The sequence below is a fragment of the Lithobates pipiens genome, unplaced genomic scaffold, assembly GCF_037356315.1.
Source record: "Lithobates pipiens isolate NorthernLeopardFrog02 unplaced genomic scaffold, aLitPip1_a1.2 Scaffold_8, whole genome shotgun sequence".
Lineage (NCBI taxonomy): Eukaryota > Metazoa > Chordata > Amphibia > Anura > Ranidae > Lithobates > Lithobates pipiens.
The window spans coordinates 243317458-243339625 of record NW_027507903.1 but is presented as its reverse complement, the minus strand read 5'-3'; the positions used below and the strand labels follow the sequence as shown (position 1 = coordinate 243339625).

Below are 22168 nucleotides of genomic sequence, written 5' to 3'. Positions count from 1 at the left end.
GCGGGAAGATCAGATGATACGGATGTGGTAGCAATGGGAAGTTTCCCCTTGGGGCTCACCTTGAGAAGACAGGACGAGAAACACGAAGGGCCCCAAGCCAGGATCTGCCCAGAGACCCAGTCCACATGTGGCGAGTGGAGCTGTAGCCAAGGAAGACCCAATACAATAGGGGTAGAGGCCTTGGGAAGGATGAGGAAGGAGATCCACTCCTGGTGGAGTATCCCTACAGACATCCTAATAGGTAGCGTCTGGAAACGGATAGGACCCCCTGGGAGCACAGTGCCATCAATTGCCGAGACTACCAGTGGCGTAGCGAGGGGAGAAAGGGTAAGCTTCATAGAAGAAGCAGTTCTCCAGTCCATAAAATTGCCGGCAGCTCCGGAGTCCAGATATGCTAGGACCGATTGGGGAGAAGTGCCTACATGTAGGAACACCGGAAGAAGAAAACGAGAAGGTGATGTTTTTGGGTCCAATACTCCACCTTCCAAATGTATTACCCGTGCGTTTCCCGGACGAAGTGAGCAGCAGTCACGAAAATTACCCTTGCCCCCACAATAAAGACACAAGCCCAGAGTTCTGCGTCTAGCACCTTCCTCGGGGGTTAGTCTGGTCCGGCCAAGCTGCATGGGTTCCTCAGCAGACAGAGGATGCTCCACAGGGCGAAAGGAAAAAAGTTCAGACTGACTAGGACCTAGGGGGTGCTGGCGTCTTTTTTCTAAGGACCTCTCCTGGAAACGAATGTCAATCTGATTGCATAAGGAAATTACATGGTCCAGACCGGCGGGAATAGCTCTTCCTGCTAATTCGTCCTTCACTCGGTCAGAGAGACCATGTAAAAAGGTTGCAACCAGGGCCTCATTGTTCCAGCTCAATTCAGCTGTGAAGATACGGAACTGAAGTGCATATCGTCCCACAGAACAAGATTTTTGACAAAGGCGTAAAAGAGCACTAGCCGCAGAAGAAACCCGAGCTGGCTCCTCGAAGACATTACGAAAGAGCTTCAAGAAGTTGGACAGGCTGGAAACCACTGGATCATTTTTCTCCCACAGGGGAGCAGCCCAGGCTAAAGCTTCATCAAAGAGGAGGGAAATTATAAAGGCCACCTTTGCCTGATCCGACAGAAAGTTTTGAGGCTGGAGCTCAAAATGAATGGTGCATTGGCTGAGGAAGCCCCTGCAGGCCTTGGAGTCCCCAGAGAAACGGGACGGAGCTGGCAGTAATAATGAATGCGTGAATGTGACTGGTGCAATAGGTGCAGTTGCAGACTGTACTTGAGGCTGCAGGTTTGGGGTTCCCAAGGAAGCCTGTAGCTGCTCAAAACAGGAAGCCAGATCTTGAAGGAATCGCATCACCTGAGTCTGATTAGATTCCTGGGTCTCGAGTCTCCGCACTATGCCCTGCAACGGATCAACTGCAGGGAGCGGCACGTCAGCCGGGTCCATGGCTGATCAAACTGTCAGGTCACCTTGAGACGAGGTGACAGGTGCACACCGTAGGGATCAGGAGTGCACCGCAAGGTTGTGGACCCTACGGCTGACTGCTGCTGACGGGGGACAGATCCCACTGGGGTTAGAGCGTAAGATTCCCTGGGGCGCGGAGTCTAAGAGCCAGCAGGTGTTCACCAGCGCCTCTAGTGGTGAGGATGGACTTGGCTGCAACTGGCTCCAGGTCATGACCCCCAGGGTCCCCCAGCTCACACCCACAGTAGGCAACAGGAGGATAGGGATGGTGAGGGACAAAGCCAAGGTCGGGGCCACAAGCAGACCAGAATAGTCGGGGACACGCCAAGAGGTCAGGATCACAGGCAAACAGGGATAGTCAAAGACACGCCAAAGTCGGTAACAGAAAACAGTAGCAGAGCACACGGCAGGAAACAGGAAGCTAACACACAAAGGTTGATCAGCAGGGCTGGCCTGCAGTGATCAGGTTATTATAGAGCTCTCTGATAGGAACTAGGGTGGAGCCATGCCAGAGGATGGATTATAAAAGCAGTCAGGTGAGGGTCAGCTGGTCTCTAGAAATGAACACATGGAGACAGGTAAGCAGACGAACTCTATTGCATAACCATGACAATTATGCTTTACCTTTGCAGGGAGACAAAGAGGAAGTAAACCCCATCAGGGTTTACTTCCTCTTTAAAACATATCTTGCTTTCTTTTATAAAGCATTAACACATTTTGCCAGGACACCCCTAATGTAAAAGAATCCAAGCCTGTCTCACTAGACATAAGCAAGTACATACTTTAGTACATATAAATCACCAGGGGCTTTATAAAATCCACCACCTTGAGTGTTCTTTTCAGAAGAAAAGCTTAAAAATCCACCATGTACTAACTCATCTTAACCCACACATTTGTAACAAAACCTTGCTCACTACACATCTCTGCTCCTTCTACAAGAGCATTGTCAACATCCTTTGCTGAAAGGGCTGGTGATTTGCCAAAACAGATATGCAAAGTAGCCATGTGTTTGAACCTGAATACAGTACTTTTGTGAAGCACTGTTGCATTGACCTCTTTTCCAGTCAAAATCAGGCATTTGGGAGGAAAGCGCCTAAAGGAGTAGTACTACCCTATGTAACATATTAGTGAACTGTCCAGGAGGATGATTAGGGAAAACCTTACTTGATAATTCCTTTTAAAAAAAAAATCCTGCATGGTGACCTTTCCCTATGGTATAATGGGTTTTACTTTAGGGTTGTTTTTGTAATCATCTTCTATGACTGGGGTTGTTGGTTCCTAGGAACCCTTTCAAACTTCCTTGTCTTCTGTCTTGTATTTCCAGCAGGTGGTGGAGCCTCTCAAGTGAACCATTCTATTTACTTTATGCCTTTTTTGTATGTAATGAATGTAGATTGAACTGTCTCAATGCATTGTCACTCAGTCCCTCTGTACGACTCCCCTAGTTGTCTTCTCTGGAACAGGTTTTGGAATAAGGCGGCAATAAAGATGGTTCTGCATTCAGCTCTTTGAATATAAGTCCTAAAATAAATATCTAATGTGCTCAAAAATATTTAGGCTTTGTCAAATTTCATATACATTATGTTACCAATAGTACTGGGACACCTGCCTTTATATCCACATGTACTTTAATGGCATCCCAGTCTTCGCCCATAGTGCTAAATGCACAGTGACTGGGGGATTTGACAAGTTTTTTTTTTTTCTAAAAGATCTTAATAAATAAGCTAGTTATAAAAATACATACACACGTTGCTGTTTTAACTAAGTAAATGCCCACAATATCTTTCACCCAAATTCTTTTTGTTGGCCCTCTTTAGTAACTATTTCCTGGTAAACATTTGCACAGCTGCCTCCCTTTCCACTTTTCCACTACAACTATTTTCTGTGCCAGCACCCAATTGCTCTTTGTCCATAAAGATAAATGGGACCTATCATTGGGACAGCAAGGTTGGCCAGTTGCTTAACAAGTTTAGAGCAGCAAGCTTCCTCTGAAAAACACAGTTCACACATATCGATAAGATTCTAAAGTTGGGTTTGTCTGAAAATGCTGTTGCGGTCATGGTCAATCCATTTTTTTAGGCAAGGTTTGAGTCTTAGAGCACCTTTTAAGGGTGGCATGGGACTAATCTCTCAACTCACCTAGTGGCACCTAACATTTTCTTGCTACTGTAGTCTTGGTAGAAGCTGTACTGTGAGGCAAGATCTGTAACTGGAAACTGTTTTCCAGGTATCCAAACAAGCTTAGCCTGCCGCTATTATTAAAGTCTGGAGTCCAGAGAAGGAAGCCAGAAGTGTCAGACAAAACTGGGGAGATAAGCTATGTGCCATTATTTCATCCATTATTAATAGCTCCCAACTGTCCCTGATTTTGAAGGACTGTCCCTGATTTTTAGTTATTATTATTATTAGTACACCAAGAATAACAGATATAGTGTATGTAACAAAATATTACACAATTCTTTGGTATAAAATTACAAAGGCAAGAAATACTTTGAAAAACACCACAAAGACACCAGATGACCTCGTTTTACCCTTTAGCTCTTTCTCCTTATAACATGCACTCTCTACCACTCCTTCTGACAGCGCTGTCCTCTATACTAAAATTATCTCAACTCCAACCCTCTTCTCCTCCCCACAGCATATATACATCACCCTCACTTCTGTCCTCTCCTTATTACTGCACCCACCAACTCCTGCTAATTCTAAATCCACACACACTAAAAATCTCCAAGCCCCTGGGGCATGTCCCTTCATATAAATCTCACTCCCATATTACCTCCCTCACCCTCCTGCTTCTCCTAACCTCTGGAGATATATCCCCAAACCCGGGTCTCCATCATTTAACTGTACCCATCACCCTGCACCCTCTGGCAGCAGCCGCAATCAACACAATTTAGTTCCCATTTCTATTCTTCCCAAGACCAGACTCCCTTTCTCTTGTGCCCTTTGGAACTCCCGCTCTGTCTGCAACAAACTCACCTCTCTCCATGATATCTTTATCGCCAACTCGCCATCACCGAAACCTGGCTCCACAAATCCGACACTGCGTCTTCTGCTGCCCTATCCCATGGTGGTCTTCTTTGGACTCACTCCCCCAGATCCAATGGACGTAAGGGAGGAGGTGTCGGAATCCTTCTAGCCCCACATAGCACCTTTCAGGTACTTCAGCCACCTCCCTCTCTGTCACTCTCCTCCTTCGAAGCACACTGCATTCGTCTCTTCACTCCAATTTCTCTAAGAATAGCCGTGATCTACAGGCCCCCTGGACCAGTATCAACATTTCTTGATGCCTGGTTACCCTACTTTCTTTCTTCTGAAATCTCCACAATCATTCTCGGGGACTTCAACATTCCTATTAATACTAATGCCGCGTACACACGGGCGGACTGTATGGCCTACTTAGTCCGTCGAAACACATTTCAGCGGACAGTCCGCTCGTGTGTGGGCTTCAGCGGACTTTTTCAGCGTGCAGTCTGGCGTACTAAGTATTTCGGATTTTTTGAAATTCTGTCCGTCATACTTTGGTTTCAGCGGACAATCCGCTCGTCAGTAGGCTAGTTTGACGGACTAAGAATGGCGCATGCTCAGAAAGGATTTACACGGCGGAAGGGTGCATTGCTGTGTATTGGACTTCCTATTTCTAGTCCCGTCGTACGTGCTGTACACGTCATCGCGCAAGCTTTCGACGGACTGTTTGTGCATCCGTGTGTGGTCAAGTCCGTTCATTCGAAAGTATGACGGACTGTCCGTCGGATTGTATGACGGACTAAGTAGGCCATACAGTCCGCCCGTGTGTACGCGGCTTTACACTTCTGCCCCTTCCAAACTTCTCAGCCTAACCTCCTCCTTTGACCTGAAGCAGTGGATACATGATCCTACTCACTCCGAAGGCAATATCCTTGACCTCGTTTTCTCTCACCTTTGCACTCCATGCAACCTCTCTAACTATCCTTTCCCTCTCTCTGATCACCACTTTATTAGTTTCACTCTCTCCTTCACCTCCTCTCCCTCCAACCGCATTAAAGTTACCCGCAGAAATTTACGTCATCTCAACCCTTTACTTCTCTACTCTACTGTCGACAACCTCTACGACAAAATCTCACCCCTATCCTGCACCAACCTAGCCACTTCTGTCTACAACACTTCACTTCTAGCCTCTCTGGACTCACTGGCCCCCCTCACTACACACAAAATCAAGCCCCGAGCCCTTCAACCTTGGCAAACAGATGTCACTAGAAGTCTGAAAAAACATAGTCGTGCTCATGAGTGCCTGTGGCGCAAGACCAAGTCTCAGAGAGATTTCAACCAATATAAATCTGCCCTCCAAAAATACAATTCCAGCCTCCTCTCTGCCAAGCAGAACTATTTTATCACTCTCATCAGCAACCTATCATCCCGTCCCCGTCAACTTTTCTCTACTTTCAACTCTCTACTTCGTCCTCCACCGCCTCCACCCACTAACTCACTCACTGCCCAGGAGATTGCCAATCACTTCAAACAGAAGATTGATTCAATTCGCGTGGAGATCTCTACTGTTCTGATACCCTCCACGCTTTACACATCATGCCCACAGGCACAATCATTACTTCCCTCTTTCAACCCCACCACTATAGACGAAGTTGCTAAACTACATGGTAATGTCCACCTTACCACCTGCCCTCTGGATCCTGTTCCCTCACAAATGCTACGTTCACCCTCTGGCTCTATGCTACACTCTATAACTCACATCTTCAATCTCTCCCTCTCTTCTGGCATCTTCCCCAACTCTCTAAAACACGCACTTGTCAAACCCATACTTAAAAAACCCTCACTGGACCCATCCAATCCTAACAACCTACGCCCCATCTCCTTGCTCCGCTTCTTATCCAAACTCCTCGAATGTCTGGTCTACAACCGACTGAGCGTCCACCTCACTGATAATAGCCTTCTTGATCCCCTTCAGTCTGGATTTCGTCCTCAACACTCCACAGAAACTGCTCTCCTAAAACTAACAAACGATCTACTAATGGCCAAAACCAATCGACATTATTCTGTACTCCTCCTCCTGGACCTCTCTGCTGCCTTTGATACGGTTGATCACCCCCTCCTCCTCAAAAAACTCCACACCTTTGGTCTCCGTGACTGTACTCTATGATGGTTCTCTTTATACTTATCCAACCGCACCTTTAGTGTTTCTTACAACTCTACTTCCTCCTCTCCTCTTCCTTTCTCTGTTGGGGTCCCCCAAGGTTCTGTTCTTGGACCACTCCTATTTTCAATCTATACCTCCTCCCTGGGTCAACTGATAGCCTCCCATGGCTTCCAATACCACCTCTATGTTGACGACACCCAAATCTATTTCTCTACCCCTCAGCTCACTCCCTCTGTCTCCTCACATATCACTAATTTACTATCGGATATATCAGTCTGGATGTCACACCACTTCCTCAAACTCAATCTATCCAAAACGGAACTTTTCCTCCCCCATATGCCCCTTCCCCTGATCTCACTGTCAAAATCCTGAATAATAATAATAATCCACAGGAAACAAATTGCCCATTTTCTGAGAATCATTATAGTTACTCGGCATAATATATGCAATAGTATAAACATATGGAGAACAATCACTTACAAGCAGCGATATCACAGGTGGAATCAAAATATATTGCTGCTTAATAAAGCATTGCGTACCGTGGTGGTGCACTATCATATAAAGAAAACGTAAGTCATGCGGGTCACATATCGTGCCATATCAGAAGAAGCATTATTCAGCTAATGCTCTTAAAGCAGAGAAGAGTTTAGCAAAGCCTATAGGTTGGATTAGAAAAGAAGGATAGAGTAAGGTCAGATTAAAAGGGGAAGAAAAAAGGCACTCCATTTAGGCTAAGGTGTGGTGGCAACATGTTCGCCCTCTGTCCATGTTACAAACTGTGTGGAGTACCGGAACATGGACCAAGAAGTCCACGTAAGGGAGAATTGTTCCTCTTTATCGTATTCCTGAGCCAACAGAGATCCCAGGTCTCTGATACTTTCCACTACAATAGCCCAGTCACCAAGGCAGGGCATGCTTGTCGACTTCCAGTGAGGGGGATTACTGTCCATGCCACAGCAATAAAGTGGGACAGCACATCTTTTTTATCTGATTTTAGAGTGCCTGGGATTATAGATAGGAGAGCTACCTCCAATGAGGGTTGGAGAGATGTCGCCATCAGTTTACAATACAGATCAAATATTTTTTGCCAAAATTGCTGTACAGGAAGGCAGTCCCACCAGATGTGGAGTAAAGTGTCTTTTGCAAATAAGCATCTCCAACACTCATCGGATTGGGACGAGTTGAAGTGTCTTATATTTGCAGGGCATCTGTAACATCTGGTTACTAGTTTAAACCCTTTCTCCTGAGATGTGGTTTCTAGAGAGCTTGTGTGTCAGAATGAAGCATTTTTGCCAGTCCATGCATTATGTAGAATGTCCCAATTCAGATTCCCAAGACTGTGTGTATGGTGGGAGGTCAGGGGAGAAAGCGTGGGGTAATATTGAGAAAATTTTTGAGACTACATGGGATGGAGGGTCAGCCTGTAGTAGCATATCTTCAAATCCTGGCGTTTAAGGTAGCATTATCCAATATAGGAGGGAAAGCTATGGACATATGAAAGGGCTTGTCTCCTCTGGAGCCGATGCATCGGGGAGTGAGGCATTGCTCGAGGCGAGACATTTGTCATCAAAGAGGGTCTGCGCAAAGGACTTGGGCAAGTCTCCTACAGTCCTACAGTCCTCCTTATGCCAAGGTCCAAACTTCAACTTTCTCATGGCTGGTAGAAAAGCAGAGGTCCCAAAGAATTGAGTCATAGGGCCCAATTGTTTAGACATGATGCCTTTTAAAGTCAAGCGGTCCCAGAATTTAAGTGTCTGACGAGTGAGATCTGTCAAAGGAGACAGGCTTTTACGACAAATTGTCCACAGTAAAGCACAAAGCTTACCCGGATTTAAATAACCTTTTATTTGGACCCATAGTGTGGATGCGGTATGGTGGAACCAGTCCACCATACGTGTGAGTACAGCTGCTTAGTGGTAAAGAAAAACGCTTGGAAGAGACAGGCAGATGAGCTGCTCCCCAAATAAAAATGGAGAACAACCGGGAAAGCTTCCTAAAGTACAAGGTCGGTATGTAGATGGGGATCGTTTGAAAAAAGTACAGATAACGGGGGAGGGCATCCATTTTCAATGCACTAATCCTCCCTAACCAAGAAAGCCATTTGGTTATGTAGGACATCAAATCTGACTGAGTTTTGAGAAGGAGGGGAGTGAAGTTCAGTGAAAAGAGCCGGGAATGCGTCTGTTGGGATTTGTATTCCTAAGTATCGGCTAGAGATGGAGCCAGTCTTAAAAGAGAATGAGCATGAAAGTTGTTGTACAGCTGCCCCTGACAAACAGATAGTGAGGATTTCTGACTTACTGTGGTTAAGTTGCTCATGGCCCCAAAGTCCATAAACTCCTGCATTATGGAGGGCAGAGACAGCTGGGGCTGGGTCATGAACAAAAGCAGGTCATCTGCGAAGAGAGCAAGTTTAGTATGTACAGGGTCGTAATACCTGTGATGTTAGGGTTTTTTCGCAGTGCAACAGCTAAGTGTTCCATACTGAGGGCATAGAGGAGGGGATACAAAAGGGTAACCTTGTTGTGTCCCATTATGGATATGGAACGGGGGGATAATGAACCATTTATTTGGATTCTGGCAGACGGAGAGGAATAGAGGGACATTATCCTAGATAACATTTGGGGACCCAGTCCTATTTGCTGCAAGGACAGTCTAAGCCCCCGTACACAAAATCCGTCTGATTTTTTCCGATGGATTTTGTCTGAAACAGGTGTTGCATACACACGGTCGGACAAAGTTGTTGGAAAATCCGATCGTTCGGAACGTGGTGATGTTATTTCGTTACGACGGGATTACGTTCAGGCTAGTAGGCAATAGCTTTGGTCTAGGAATTTGATCTGAGCATGCGTGGCACTTTGTCCAATCGGAATTCTCTACAAACGATCGGACAATGTCCGACCGGATCATGTTGTCGGAAATTTTTATATCCAGCTCTCAAACGTTGTTGGGCGAACATTCTGATGGAAAAAGTCAGATGAAGCCCACACATGGCCGGATTATCCGACAACACGGTCCGATCGGACGTTTTCCATCGGAATGTCCGACCGTGTGTACAAGGGCTAAGAAATTGCCAGTCCACTCGGTCGAATGCTTCCTCAGCGTCGACTGTCAAGAGACAAAGAGGGATTTTCGGTGACCGAGCGTAGTCAGTTAGTAGAAGAGTTTTCAGGGTATAATCTCTGGCCTTTCACCCATTCACAAACCCAAACTGGTCTAAGTGGATTAAACTGGGTAATAGGGGCTGCAGTCTATTAGCCAACACCTTGGCAAACACCTATAGGTCAACTCCTATCAGGGAAAAAGGCCTATAATTTGCACACAAAGTTAGGTCTTTGTCTGGCTTTGAGATGAGAGAGATATGAGCTTCTAGTGTTTGTGGGGGGAATACAGAGCCTTCTGAAAAGGAATTAAACACTTTGGTTAAGAAGGTAACCAAAGAAATTCTCAAATTTACGGGTCAAGCCATCTGGGCCCGGACATTTGCCAGGTGGTGTGGCAGCTATGGCTCTAGTGACTTTGTCCGTGGTGATGGGCTCTTCAAGCTCTGTGACAGTATCCATATCTAGAGTAGGTAATACTGTCTTTGTAACATAGGATGCCTTACTCTCTTCTGACTCAGGAGGGGGTCTGGGGGATGCAGTGGCAGGGATATTATATAGAGATTGGTAAAAATCTGTAAATGTCTGAGCCATCTGGGAGGGTGGGGAAACAGAGTTACCAAACTTGTCCCGGGTGTGGGATATACAGTGGTGTGAAAAAGTGTTTGCCCCCTTCCTCATTTCCTGTTCCTTTGCATGTTTGTCACACTTAAGTGTTTCGGAACATCAAACCAATTTAAACAATAGTCAAGGACAACACAAGTAAACACAAAATTCAATTTGTAAATGAAGGTGTTTATTATTAAAGGTGAAAAAAAATCCAAACCATCATGGCCCTGTGTGAAAAAGTGATTGCCCCCTAAACCTAATAACTGGTTGGGCCACCCTTAGCAGCAACAACTGCAACCAAGCGTTTGCGATAACGTGCAATGGGGCTTTTACAGCGTCCTGGAGGAATTTTGGCCCACTCATCTTTGCAGAATTGTCCTAATTCAGTTACATTAGAGGGTTTTCGAGCATGAACGGCCTTTTTAAGGTCATACCACAACATCTCAATAGTATTCAGGTCAGGACTTTGGCTAGGCCACTCCGAAGTCTTCATTTTGTTTTTCTTCAGCCATTCGGTGGTGGACTTGCTGGTGTGTTTAGGATCATTGTCCTGCTGCAGAACCCAAGTTCGTTTCAGCTTGAGTACACGAACAGATGGTCGGACATTCTCCTTCAGGATCTCTTGGTAGACAGCAGAATTCATAGTTCCTTTTATCACGGCAAGTCTTCCAGGTCCTGAAGCAGCAAAACAGCCCCAGACCATCACACTACCACCACCATATTTTACTGTTGGTATAATGTTCTTTTTATGAAATGCAGTGTTCCTTCTACGCCAGATATACTTGGACACACACCTTCCAAAGAGTTCCACTTTTGTCTCATCGGTCCACAGAATGTTGTCCCAAAAGTCTTGGGGATCATCAAGATGTGTTGTGGAGAAATTGAGACGAGCTTTGATGTTCTTTTTGCTCAGCAGTGGTTTTCTCCTTGGAACTCTGCCATGCAGACCATTTTTGCCCAGTCTTTTCCTGATGGTGGAGGCATGAACGCTGACCTTAACTGAGGGAAGTGAGGCCTGCAGTTCCTTGGACGTTGTTGTGGGGTCTTTTGCGACCTCTTGGATGAGTCGTCGCTGCGCTCTTGGGGTAATTTTGGGCGGCCGGCCACTCCTGGGAAGGTTCACCACTGTTCCATGTCTTCGCCATTTGTGGATAATGGCTCTCACTGTGGTTCGCTCGATTCCCAAAGCTTTGGAAATGGCTTTATAACCCTTTCCAGACTGATAGATCTCAATTACTTTCTTTCTCAATTGTTCCTGAATTTCTTTGGGTCTCGGCATGATGTGTAGCATTTAAGGATCTTCTGGTGGACCTTACTGTGTCAAGCAGCTCCTATTTAAGTGATGCCTTGATTGTGAACAGGTGTGGCAATAATCAGGCCTGGGTGTGGCTATAGAAATTGAACTCAGGTGTGGACAACCACAGTTATAGTATGTTTTAACAAGGGGGGCAATCACTTTTTCACACAAGGCCATGATGGTTTGGATTTTTTTTCACCTTTAATAATAAACACCTTCATTTACAAATTGCATTTTGTGTTTACTTGTGTTGTCCTTGACTATTGTTTAAATTGGTTTGATGTTCCGAAACACTTAAGTGTGACAAACATGCAAAGGAACAGGAAATGAGGAAGGGGGCAAACACTTTTTCACACCACTGTAAATGTAGACAGCGTTTTAGGATGTAAAGAACGAGCCAGTGGTCTACCACATTTGTCTTATTGGTGTAGGGCAAGTTTATCAGCACACGAGCGGGCGGACAGCTCATATATGTCCCTGAGTTGGGATCAAGCCAAAGAAACTTCCGTGAGAGTTTCCAGGAGGAAGTAGGTGAGCGCTTGTGAGTGGTTTGCAGGTTCTTTTGTTTTTGAACTGCTGCCACTATGGCAGGTGAGCACTCCTTCTTCAACCGGGCCCCAATTTGAATAAAACTGCCTCTCAAGACAACCTTTAAAGTATGGGCAGGGGAGTGGCAAGTGCTACACAATCTGAGTTTGTAAGTAACGAGTCATTTAAGCGCCACGTCCTGTCCCTTACCGGAGTGGAGGGAATCTGAAGAGTCAGGTAGAGGGGAGAGTGATCGGACCAAATCGTGGGATCAAATTTACATTCGGGAGACCAGTCTAGACAACTATGGTCAATTACAAAGTAGTCTATCTAGATTTGATTAACGTGTGGTAGGTAGATGTTAGCTACCGTGAATTTAGTCCTCCACAATGAAAATTTCACAAATTGGATCGGACACTTGGTCAAGTATTTCTATAGGGAGCGATTTATGGAAAGCACCAGAGACTCCTCTGGCCTTCTGGGAAGGATGGGTACTGTGGATCCACCTGTTGAAGTATCTGTTGGAGCAGGAAAGGGTGAAGCTGGATTGGAAGTGTGTCTCTTGGAATAGAAGCACTTTAACCTGATGTTTATGTATTTGGTAGAGGATTTGTACCCGTTTAGAAGCAATATTAAGTCCATTTACATTGTATGAGCAGAAGCTTAAAGCGGGGTTCCACCCTAAAGTGGAACTTCCACTGATCGGAACCCTCCCCCCCTCCGGGGTCACAATTGGCACCTTACAGGGGGAGGGGGGTGGAGATACCTGTCAAAGACAGGTATTTACACCCACTTCCGGGCATAGACTCCTGTGGGAGTCTATGTCATTTCCTGTCCTGCCGCGCTGTCTGCTGGGACACACACGGGTCCCAGTGACAGAGCGGACAATTCCTATTGCGCTGCGCGACTCGCGCATGCGCAATAGGGAACCAGGAAGTGAAGCCGATTCGCTTCACTTCCTGATTCCCTCACCTAGAATGGTGACGGCAGCAGCCGAGAGCCGAGCGATCGATCGGCCTCGGCTGCCGGCATCGCTGGAACCCGGGACAGGTGAGTGTCCATTTATTAAAAGTCAGCAGCTGTAGTATTTATAGCTGCTGGCTTTTAATATTTTTTTTTTTAGGTGGAATCCCTCTTTAACCAGGGGCAGGAACTCACCGTAAGAGCCATGATGGAGTATTTAAATAAAATATACAGAAAGAAGAAAATGGGAAAGAGGAGGAGAGAGGAGAACGGAGGAAGGGGGGGGGGGGGTAGGGAGCAGAGAAGGAGGGGAGAAATGCAGAGGTAAGGAAGAAAAAAGTAATATCAGCAAGAAGACACTCAGGGAAAAGTGTCTAGAAAAAACGAAAGCACTCGCAAAAGCAAGATGCTACCTGAAATATCACGTTACCAGCACAAACCGCGCCAGGCCTAATGTGGGAGAGAGGTCGAAAGGGGAGTGTCTGAGTTGTGATCCCGACAGCATGGCAGAGATATATGATAAGTAAATAGCACACCCAACAAACATAGAGGTGGCAAGGAACAAGCTGTCTTGCGCAGGCCATCTAATTATAACCTGTAGCTGATCCGGGACGTGGGTTTCCAAATTAGTATGAGAACAATCCATACCCCGGATAGCAGCCCTTTAATACCAGAAAGGCAGCACCTTAACCACTTTCCGACCGGCGCACGCCGATGTACGTCGGCAGTATGGCACAGGCAGGCAAATAGGCGTACCTGTACGTCCCTTTAAATTTACCGCCCTGCCACTGCGAGTCGGTCGAGACCCCCCGTGAGTCCTGTCGCGGGTCCCGCGGACTCGATCGCCGTGGGCATACCCGCGATCATCTCACGGCGCAGCTGAACTAGGAGATGCCGTTGTAAACAGCATCTCCCAGTTCTGCCTAGCAACAAGTGATGCTGATCTCTGCTCCATGTGATTGGAGCAGAGATCAGAGTTCACTAAAAGAAAGCCCAGCCCCCAACAGTTAGTAACACGCCCCTAGGATGCCACCCACTGGTTAACCCCTTCACTGCCAGTGTCATTTACACAGGAATCACTGCATTTGTATAGCAGTGATTGTTGTATAAATGACAATGGTCCCAAAAATGTGTCAAAAATGTCCGATGTGTCTGCCATAATGTCGCAGTCACAATAAAAATCGCTGATCGCCGCCATTACTAGTAAAAAAAAAAAAATATTAATAAAAATGCCATAAAACTATCCCCTATTTTGTAAACGCTATAACCAATCAATAATCGCTTATTGCAATTTTTTTTACCAAAAATATGTAGAAGAATACGTATCGGCCTAAACTGAGGGAAACGTTTTTTTCAAAATTGTCGCTCTATTTTTGTTTATAGCGCAAAAAATAAAAACCGCAGAGGTGATCAAATACCACCAAAAGAAAGCTCTATTTGTGGGAAAAAAGGGACTTCAATTTTGTTTGGGAGCCATGTCGCACGACCGCGCAATTGTCAGTTAAAGCGACGCAGTGCCGAATTGCAAAAAAGTGGTCTGCTCTTAAGCCAGCAAAATGGTCCGGGGCTTAAGTGGTTAACCTAGGAGGAAAAAACATGAAAGTCAAATATCCAGAACGAGCTGAACAGGTAAGCCTCCATCCAAGACAGAGTCTGGGTTACTGCCGCTCGGCTCAATACCAGCACTCATTTACAACAATAGCATTTACAATAATCATAATAGCGCACTAGAGTAAACAGCTTGGTATCTGGATATTTATCACCACCCAGGGGCTGTCTCAGATAAGGCAACGCAACCCCCAGTTTTCATGAAGAGCAGGTAGATTTCAAGGACAGATCCGCGGGGCCTATACATATATCAGATATGTACCCTGTAGGAGAAAAAGTCAGTAAAATAAGCATCTCATATAAAGGCGAGGCTAGAAGTATCACAAAAGGACTTCACCCCTACCACTGCATAGGGCCAAATTCTTCTCCTCTAGCGGAGCCTAGCAGGCATATGAATATCCAAGGAGAGAAAAAGATGCCCCCACGCTCAGACACATTAATGATAAGGATGTACATAGAAAACTATAAAAGGGAGTATAGGATAATGGTAAGGGAAGGCAATCGTCTTACTGGTATAATAACCAGATATGTGAATCATTAAATGCCCTCTTACCTTCCCAAACCCCAGCTGAACAAGTCGTACTAGCAAAGGGCAGGAAAAGGTACCTTATGGTTACTAGGTCTGTGGATCATGCTATGGTACATCGAGTAGTATGGTTGCTGATGACCACCGGAGGCAGAGAAGTATGAAGCAGTTCATAATTCAAACCTGCCAGATGCCAGAGAAAGAAGGCTCAACCCTCCTATGGAATTTTCAGTGGGCAACGCAGGATCTGAGTTCAAATAGGGGAAGATCGAATCAATCCTCAGGTGAGGTAGGCCATTGGGCCATGTAGTCGGTAGAAGCCGATCTGGACCTTGGACGTCTGTGACGTTGAGAGAGAGGGCCAGGCCCCGGGATCCGCTGCTGGTCGTCAGTAGGGTCCAACCAGTTTGGGACATCAACTAGATCTTGCTTGAGGAAATGAAAGAAATCGGCCAGTTGATCCAGGTCTGACAAGATGAATTTGTGGTCAACTTGGGTCACGCTGATGCTAAAGGGATGACCCCCAGGTATAAGAAGCTCCGGCCTGGTGTATTAGATCCAGTAGGGGGCATACTACTCTCTGCATGTATAACGTGTGGCGGGAGAGATCAGGGTATATGTGGATAGAGGATCCGTCAAAGTCCACAGGGTCCATCCGCCATGCTTTCCCCATGATTTCTTCTTTCAGGGTATAATAGTGGACTTGGCAGAGTACGTCTTGAGGGTGGCCACCTTGGTCCCCCCCCCCATTTCCCTCCACTCTGTGTACCAGGTCAAGTTCAATGGGAGATGCTGGCTCCCTTCCCAGGATTGCGGATAGAGACAACAATAGGTCTCAGATCTGTGCCTGATGTTGACTCTGGTATTCTTGGAAGCGAACATTGTTTCTGCGACATCTGTTCTCAACACCTTCTTTACAGAGTTGCTGCTGTCCTATGTGATTCAAATGAGCTTTAGACACAGATTCCAGTACTGATATATGTGCTGCATGGTCAGCCTGGGTAGTGGTTAGTGCTGAAACAGCTTTTTCAGTGATTGAAACTTGTCGCTTGCAGTTCTACATGTAGCAAGGCATCAATTTTAGCTGCCTAGGATTCAAATGTGGCTTTAAAGGAGGAGAGAAGGGCAGTGGCTTCAGATCTATTGGGCCCTCAGAGTCAGTATAGGGTGGGTCTGCCATCTGGGACATGGTTTGGGCTTTGTCTGACCTGTGATGAGATTACAGAGGATCCAACTGTGTACCTGAGGGGTCTTCAGCAGTGCCCTCACTTGCACAGGCTGCTGTGGGGATGGGGGGGAGGCTTGCTCTTCCCTGTGGTCCATCCAGTCGTCATTTTGTCCTTGGGGCTCTGTGATTAGAGTGGCGCTGTGCGGAGTAAATAGCGCTGCATAATGCCCTGCTGCATCTCATCAGACTCAGGCTGGGTGAGAGGTATCCAAAGACATGCAGGATGTGGGAGTTTGTGGGCTGAAAAATTATCTGCCAGCGTTGGGAAGACACAGAGCTCAGTGCTGTATGTCTTCAGCCTTCCATCATCGGCCACGCCCCCCATGTCCCTGATTTTTAACAAAGTGCCTCTTTGCTCCTCAATTGTCCCTCATTTTGGTCTGATCTATATAGCTGTATATAAAATGAACTTTTTATCTTTCAGAAAGTGTTTCCAGTGCTAAACCTTTCATCCAGTTTCTAATTGCTGCATTTGTAAATTCTCCTTTAAGGGGGTGTGTCCTATGCCTACATTCTTTTGCTGATAGGTGTCCCACATTTCCATCTTAAAAAGTTGGGCGATATGCATTATTTCTTCTACTTCTGAGACAACAACTGATGGAAACATTAAAGGATGGGTATCCATCTTGATATTGTATTACAGTAATTTGGTTATAACACACCAACATTCAATGTTGCTGGTTAATTATGAGGTTAAGCTCCAAATGAGAAAAAAAGCAATTGTGACTGTCAAGTGCACAAAGGTGTTTAATGAGCCAGAGGAAGTTAGAACAATGAAGCACACACACAGAAATACAAAATAAAGAGTAGCATAAAAAGTAGAATTTAGGGCTACCATGCGCCTTTTTTTCTATGAGAACCTGTAATTGCACATTGGCAAACTGATCAGAAAAAATATCAACTAACACAACTTAACACAAAAAGGAAAGAATGATATTAAGAGAATAAAGTTGCTCACAGTTGATCATTGCCCAATTTAAGTAATTAGGTCAGATCTAGAAATGCCTATTGTTAGTTTACATTCTCTGTGGTCACCACTTGGCTGATTGATCTAGGGTGGAAGAACAATCAGCAAACATGAGTTTTCCTAGACAATTGCTACTGGTTCTCCTAAATAAAAAAATAAAAAAAAGAGGACACACACATTGCTAGGGTATCTGCTCAATGCGTAAAAAATATACACACAAGACTGATCTCCCAATATGTTTATGCCATGATAATTCTAAAGAATTACAATGTGGCAGTTTGATCTGCTGACTGTCATGTCTATGAATCTCTTTAGTTTTAGTGTACATAACTGCTTTTTCAGTGGAGAACACATAATGTGCATCAGTGTTGCTGTGGTCAGGATCAGTTGCACTGATAAATACTTCCGTGTATAGTTTTTTCATTGGTGGTCACTTACCTAAAACAAATGTTACTGGGATTTGTTCAGCATATTTGTCACAGTAAATCGATAGCTTTTCAAAGTAACGTTTTTGAGTACCTACAAGAAAAAATCTGCAGCAGAAATAAAGTCAATGTACACCAGTAAATGCTAATTATTTGTAACTGATCTTTAAAGCGTAACTCTACTTTTGATGAGAAAAAAAACATTGCCCTCTGGGTGATCTATGTACTTTGCAAGGCTTATAACAAACTTTGTTTCAGATTCCTTTCTTTTGTAAGGGCTCTTTCACATGGGCGGTCCCCCCGACGGACTCCGCTTTGTTCAGAGGTGGATCGATCCGCTGATCCCTGCTGAGCAGGCAGATGACAGGTCCCTCTCTTCTCTCTGTGCTGGGACGGACCTGTCAGAGCCCCACTCTCCTCTATGGGGAGATCAGATGAAAACAACCTGCCTGTCCGTTTTCATTGGATCCCATCCAATCCACCAGATGGATGGAAAATAGGGTCTCCATCCGTGTGGATTTTACGCACAGGATTGGATAGCAGTGGGTGTCAGCAGACATGTCACCGCTGACATCCGCCGCTCCATAAAGCTGACAGACGGACCTGATCGGAAAGCCACGTGAAAGGGGCCTTGTTCTGAAGAAATCCCTGTGTGTTTCTCTGTGCCCATGTGGGAAAATTAATCTAATGGGAGTGGATTCATAATCAAGCAGCTGTGGCACCTACAGAGCACTAATGGGGAAGTCTGCTGGGCCTGCATCCCTTTAGACCTGATTTCCTATTGGGGGTATCTCACTAAACAATAAAATTTTTGTTCCAGAAATGCCTGAAATCTGACTTGTATCTTACATAGTTACATAGTAGTTGAGGTTGAAAAAAGACACAAGTCCATCAAGTCCAACCTATGTGTGTGATTATGTGTCAGTATTAAATTTTATATCCCTGTATGTTGGGGTCATTCAGGTGCTTATCTTATAGTTTATTTAAACTATCTATGCCCCCCGCTGAAACCACCGCCTGTGAAAGGCAATTCCACATCCTAGCTGCTCTTATAGTAAAGAACCCTCTACACAGTTTAAGGTTAAACCTCTTTTCTTCTAATTTTGATGAGTGGCCACGTGTCTTGTTAAACTCCCTTCTGCGAAAATTTTTTATCCCTATTGTGGGGTCATCAGTATGGTATTTGTAAATAGAAATCATATCCCCTCTCAAGTGTCTCTTCTCCAGAGAGAATAAGTTCAGTGTTTGCAACCTTTCCCCATAACGAATATCCTCCAGACCCTTTATTAGCTTTGTTGCCCTTCTCTGCACTTGCTCCATTTCCAGTACATCCTTCCAGAGGACTGGTGCCCAGAGCTGGACAGAATACTCCAGGTGAGGCCGGACCAAAGTCTTGTAGAGTAGGAGAATTATTGCTTTATCCCAGGAGTTAATCCCTTTTTAATGCACGCCAATATTCTGTTTGCTTTGTTAGCAGCAGATTGGCATTGCATGCCATTGCTGAGCCTATCATCTACTAGGACCCCAGGTCCTTTTCCATCCTAGATTCCCCCAGAGGTTCACCCCCTAGTGAGTAGATTGCATTTATATTTTTACCACCCAGATGCATTATTTTACATTTTTCTACATTAAACATAATTTGCCATGTAGTTGCCCACCCCATTAATTTATTCAGATCTTCTAGCAAGGTTTTTACATCCTGCAGAGAAGTTATTGCCCTGCTTAGCTTAGTGTTGTCCGCAAATACAGAGATAGAACTGTTTACCCCCTCCTCCAGGTCATTTATGAACAAATTAAACAGGATTGGTCCCAGATCAGAACCCTGAGGGACCCCACTTCTCACCCCTGACCATTCCGAGTATTTCCCATTTATCACCACCCTCTGAACTCTCCCTTGTAACCAGGTTTCAATCCATGTACTCACACTATGGTCCATGCCAACGGACTTTAAAGTTTATGGGGAACTGTGTCAAATGCTTTTGCAAAATCCAGATACACAACATCTACAGGCCTTCCTTTATCTAGATGGCAGCTCACCTCCTCATAGAAGGTTAATAGATTGGTTTGGCAAGAATGATTCTTCATGAATCCATGCTGATTACTGCTAATGATACTGTTTTTATTACTAAAGTCTTGCATACTATTGATGTTAGGCCATCTGGTCTGTAATTCCCAGGGATGTATTTTGGCCCTTTTTAAATATTGGTGCTACATTGGCCTTTTCTCCAATCAGCTGGTACCATTCCAGTCAGTAGACTGTCAGTAAAAATTAGGAACAATGGTCTGGCAATTACTTGACTGAGTTCCCTAAGTACCCTCGGGTGCAAGCCATCTGGTCCCGATGATTTATTAATGTTAAGTTTCCCAAGTCTATTTCTAATTCTGTCCTCTGTTAGCCATGGGGGTGCCTCCTGTGCTGTGGCATGAGGACAAACACTGCAGTTTTGGTTACTGAAGCCCCTCGATTCCCCCGTGCGGACATGAGGAGAAGAATAAATTCAATACCTTCACCATCTCCCCATGCTTTGTAACCAAATGTCCTTTCTCATTCTTTATGGGGCCAATGTGGTCTGTCCTCCCTTTTGTACTGTTTATATACTTAAAGAATTTCTTGGGATTTTTTTCACTGTCCTCCACTATGTGTTTTTCATGTTCCATCTAAGCCTAATTGCACCCTTACATATCTTGTTGCATTCTTTGTAAAGTCTGAATGCTGATGATGACCCCTCAGCCTTGTATTTTTTGAAGGCCTTCTCCTTTGCTTTTATATGCATTTTTACATTGGATTTAAGCCATCCAGGACCTTTGTTCACTCTTTTACAATTATTTCCCAGTGGGATGCACTGGCTAATGCCCTTATTTAATATGCTCGTAAAGCAAACCCATCTCTCCTCTGTGTTCTTTGTTTCTAAGATTTTATCCCAATTTATATCTTCTAGCAACCTTCGTAGTTTAGGGAAGTTTGCTCTTTTGAAATTCAGTGTCTTTGTGCTCCCCTTGTGTTTCCTATTTGAGTGATTTATACTGAAGCCAATTGACCTGTGATCAGGTCTGTATTGTTGGTAATCAGTAGATCTAGTAACGCCTTGTTTCTAGTTGGTGCATCTACCATCTGAACCATGAAATTGTCCTGCAAGACTTTTAGGAACTGGCGAACCTTATCATAGTGTAGTCTGGGAAAATCGGTGAGCCAATCACACAAGAAGGAAATTAAGTTTCTGCGGAGTGGCTTGCACACATTCTGTGTACAGAACAACTCCAGGAAGCCATATTGCATTGCATTTTCAGAAAATTACAGCAGCTGCAGATTGAAAAGGAAAGGTAATTTTTTAATATCATTCAAAAACAATATGACTTGTATTACAATTGTATACGCTATATTTTTTCATTATTTGCTATTTTTTTCCTCACTAAAGTGGAGTTACCCTTTATATTACTTAATAAATATACATTTTAATTAAAGCAATTTTATGTATAACCTATACAATTGTTCATTTCAAATTATACTGTATTCAGAATATATCAATTTATCTTTAGTAAACAGTTACTACAGTCTCAAATGAAATATCCTATATTTTACGTGACCTTCTCAGTCCAAAATATTTTGCAATACAACATATTACACTTACCCCCGCGATGCTGCTTTTTCTGTCACACTCTATAACTTCAACACTTTTGTTAAATTTTGATTTGTTCTTTAAGCACGTAAGAGGGTTACCTAATGCCTAGAAGAAGTACTCTGCCTGTGAAACAAACTTGTTAGTCATATTGCTCACCTCACACTAAAAGAGTGAATTCAGGATGCATTGGAGTTAACCCTTTCATTATTAAATACCTGTATGAGGTTAGAGGCAAACTCAGATCCATAACTCTACTTAAAACTGTCCTCCTGTGTACACTGACATCTAATTCATCCCAAAGGTATTCTATCGGGTTGAGGTCAGGACTCTGTGCAGGCCAGTCACGTTTCTGTGTGTGTAAAGGCAGGACCCCCAATACTTTTGGCTCTGCTTCCTTTAGCGGCGGTTCCGTTGTTTGCGCTGATGCTCGGAGATGGTGGGTCGGGAACCCGCGATCTGGGCTTGCTGACCCGCCATCTCAGAGCAAGATGGGGCGGTTGGGCACCCCTGCACTATTGAATGATTTAGATCTGGGGAAATGAATTATTTTCTGTGATTGATATCAGTAATGCCTTCTTTAGTATTCCGGTGCACCCCGACCATCAATTTTGGTTTACCTTCACCAGGTTGCCCCAGGGTTATTGTGAGTCCCCGACCATCTTTTCACAGGCAATGTCCTCAAACATGGCTCAATTTGTTACCCCA

At 44.8% G+C, this 22168-nt stretch overlaps 1 protein-coding gene across 3 annotated transcripts in view; it reads right to left on the bottom strand.

The window, feature by feature from the left end:
- BEST3 (bestrophin 3) overlaps positions 1-22168 on the bottom strand; it is a 116305-nt gene that overhangs the window by 45599 nt on the left and 48538 nt on the right. For all 3 annotated transcript variants that reach the window (XM_077468993.1, XM_077468994.1, XM_077468992.1), the window contains exon 3: positions 17857-17951. In XM_077468993.1, coding sequence (XP_077325119.1) covers positions 17857-17951 — 95 coding nt within the window. The remainder of the gene's footprint in view (positions 1-17856; positions 17952-22168) is intronic.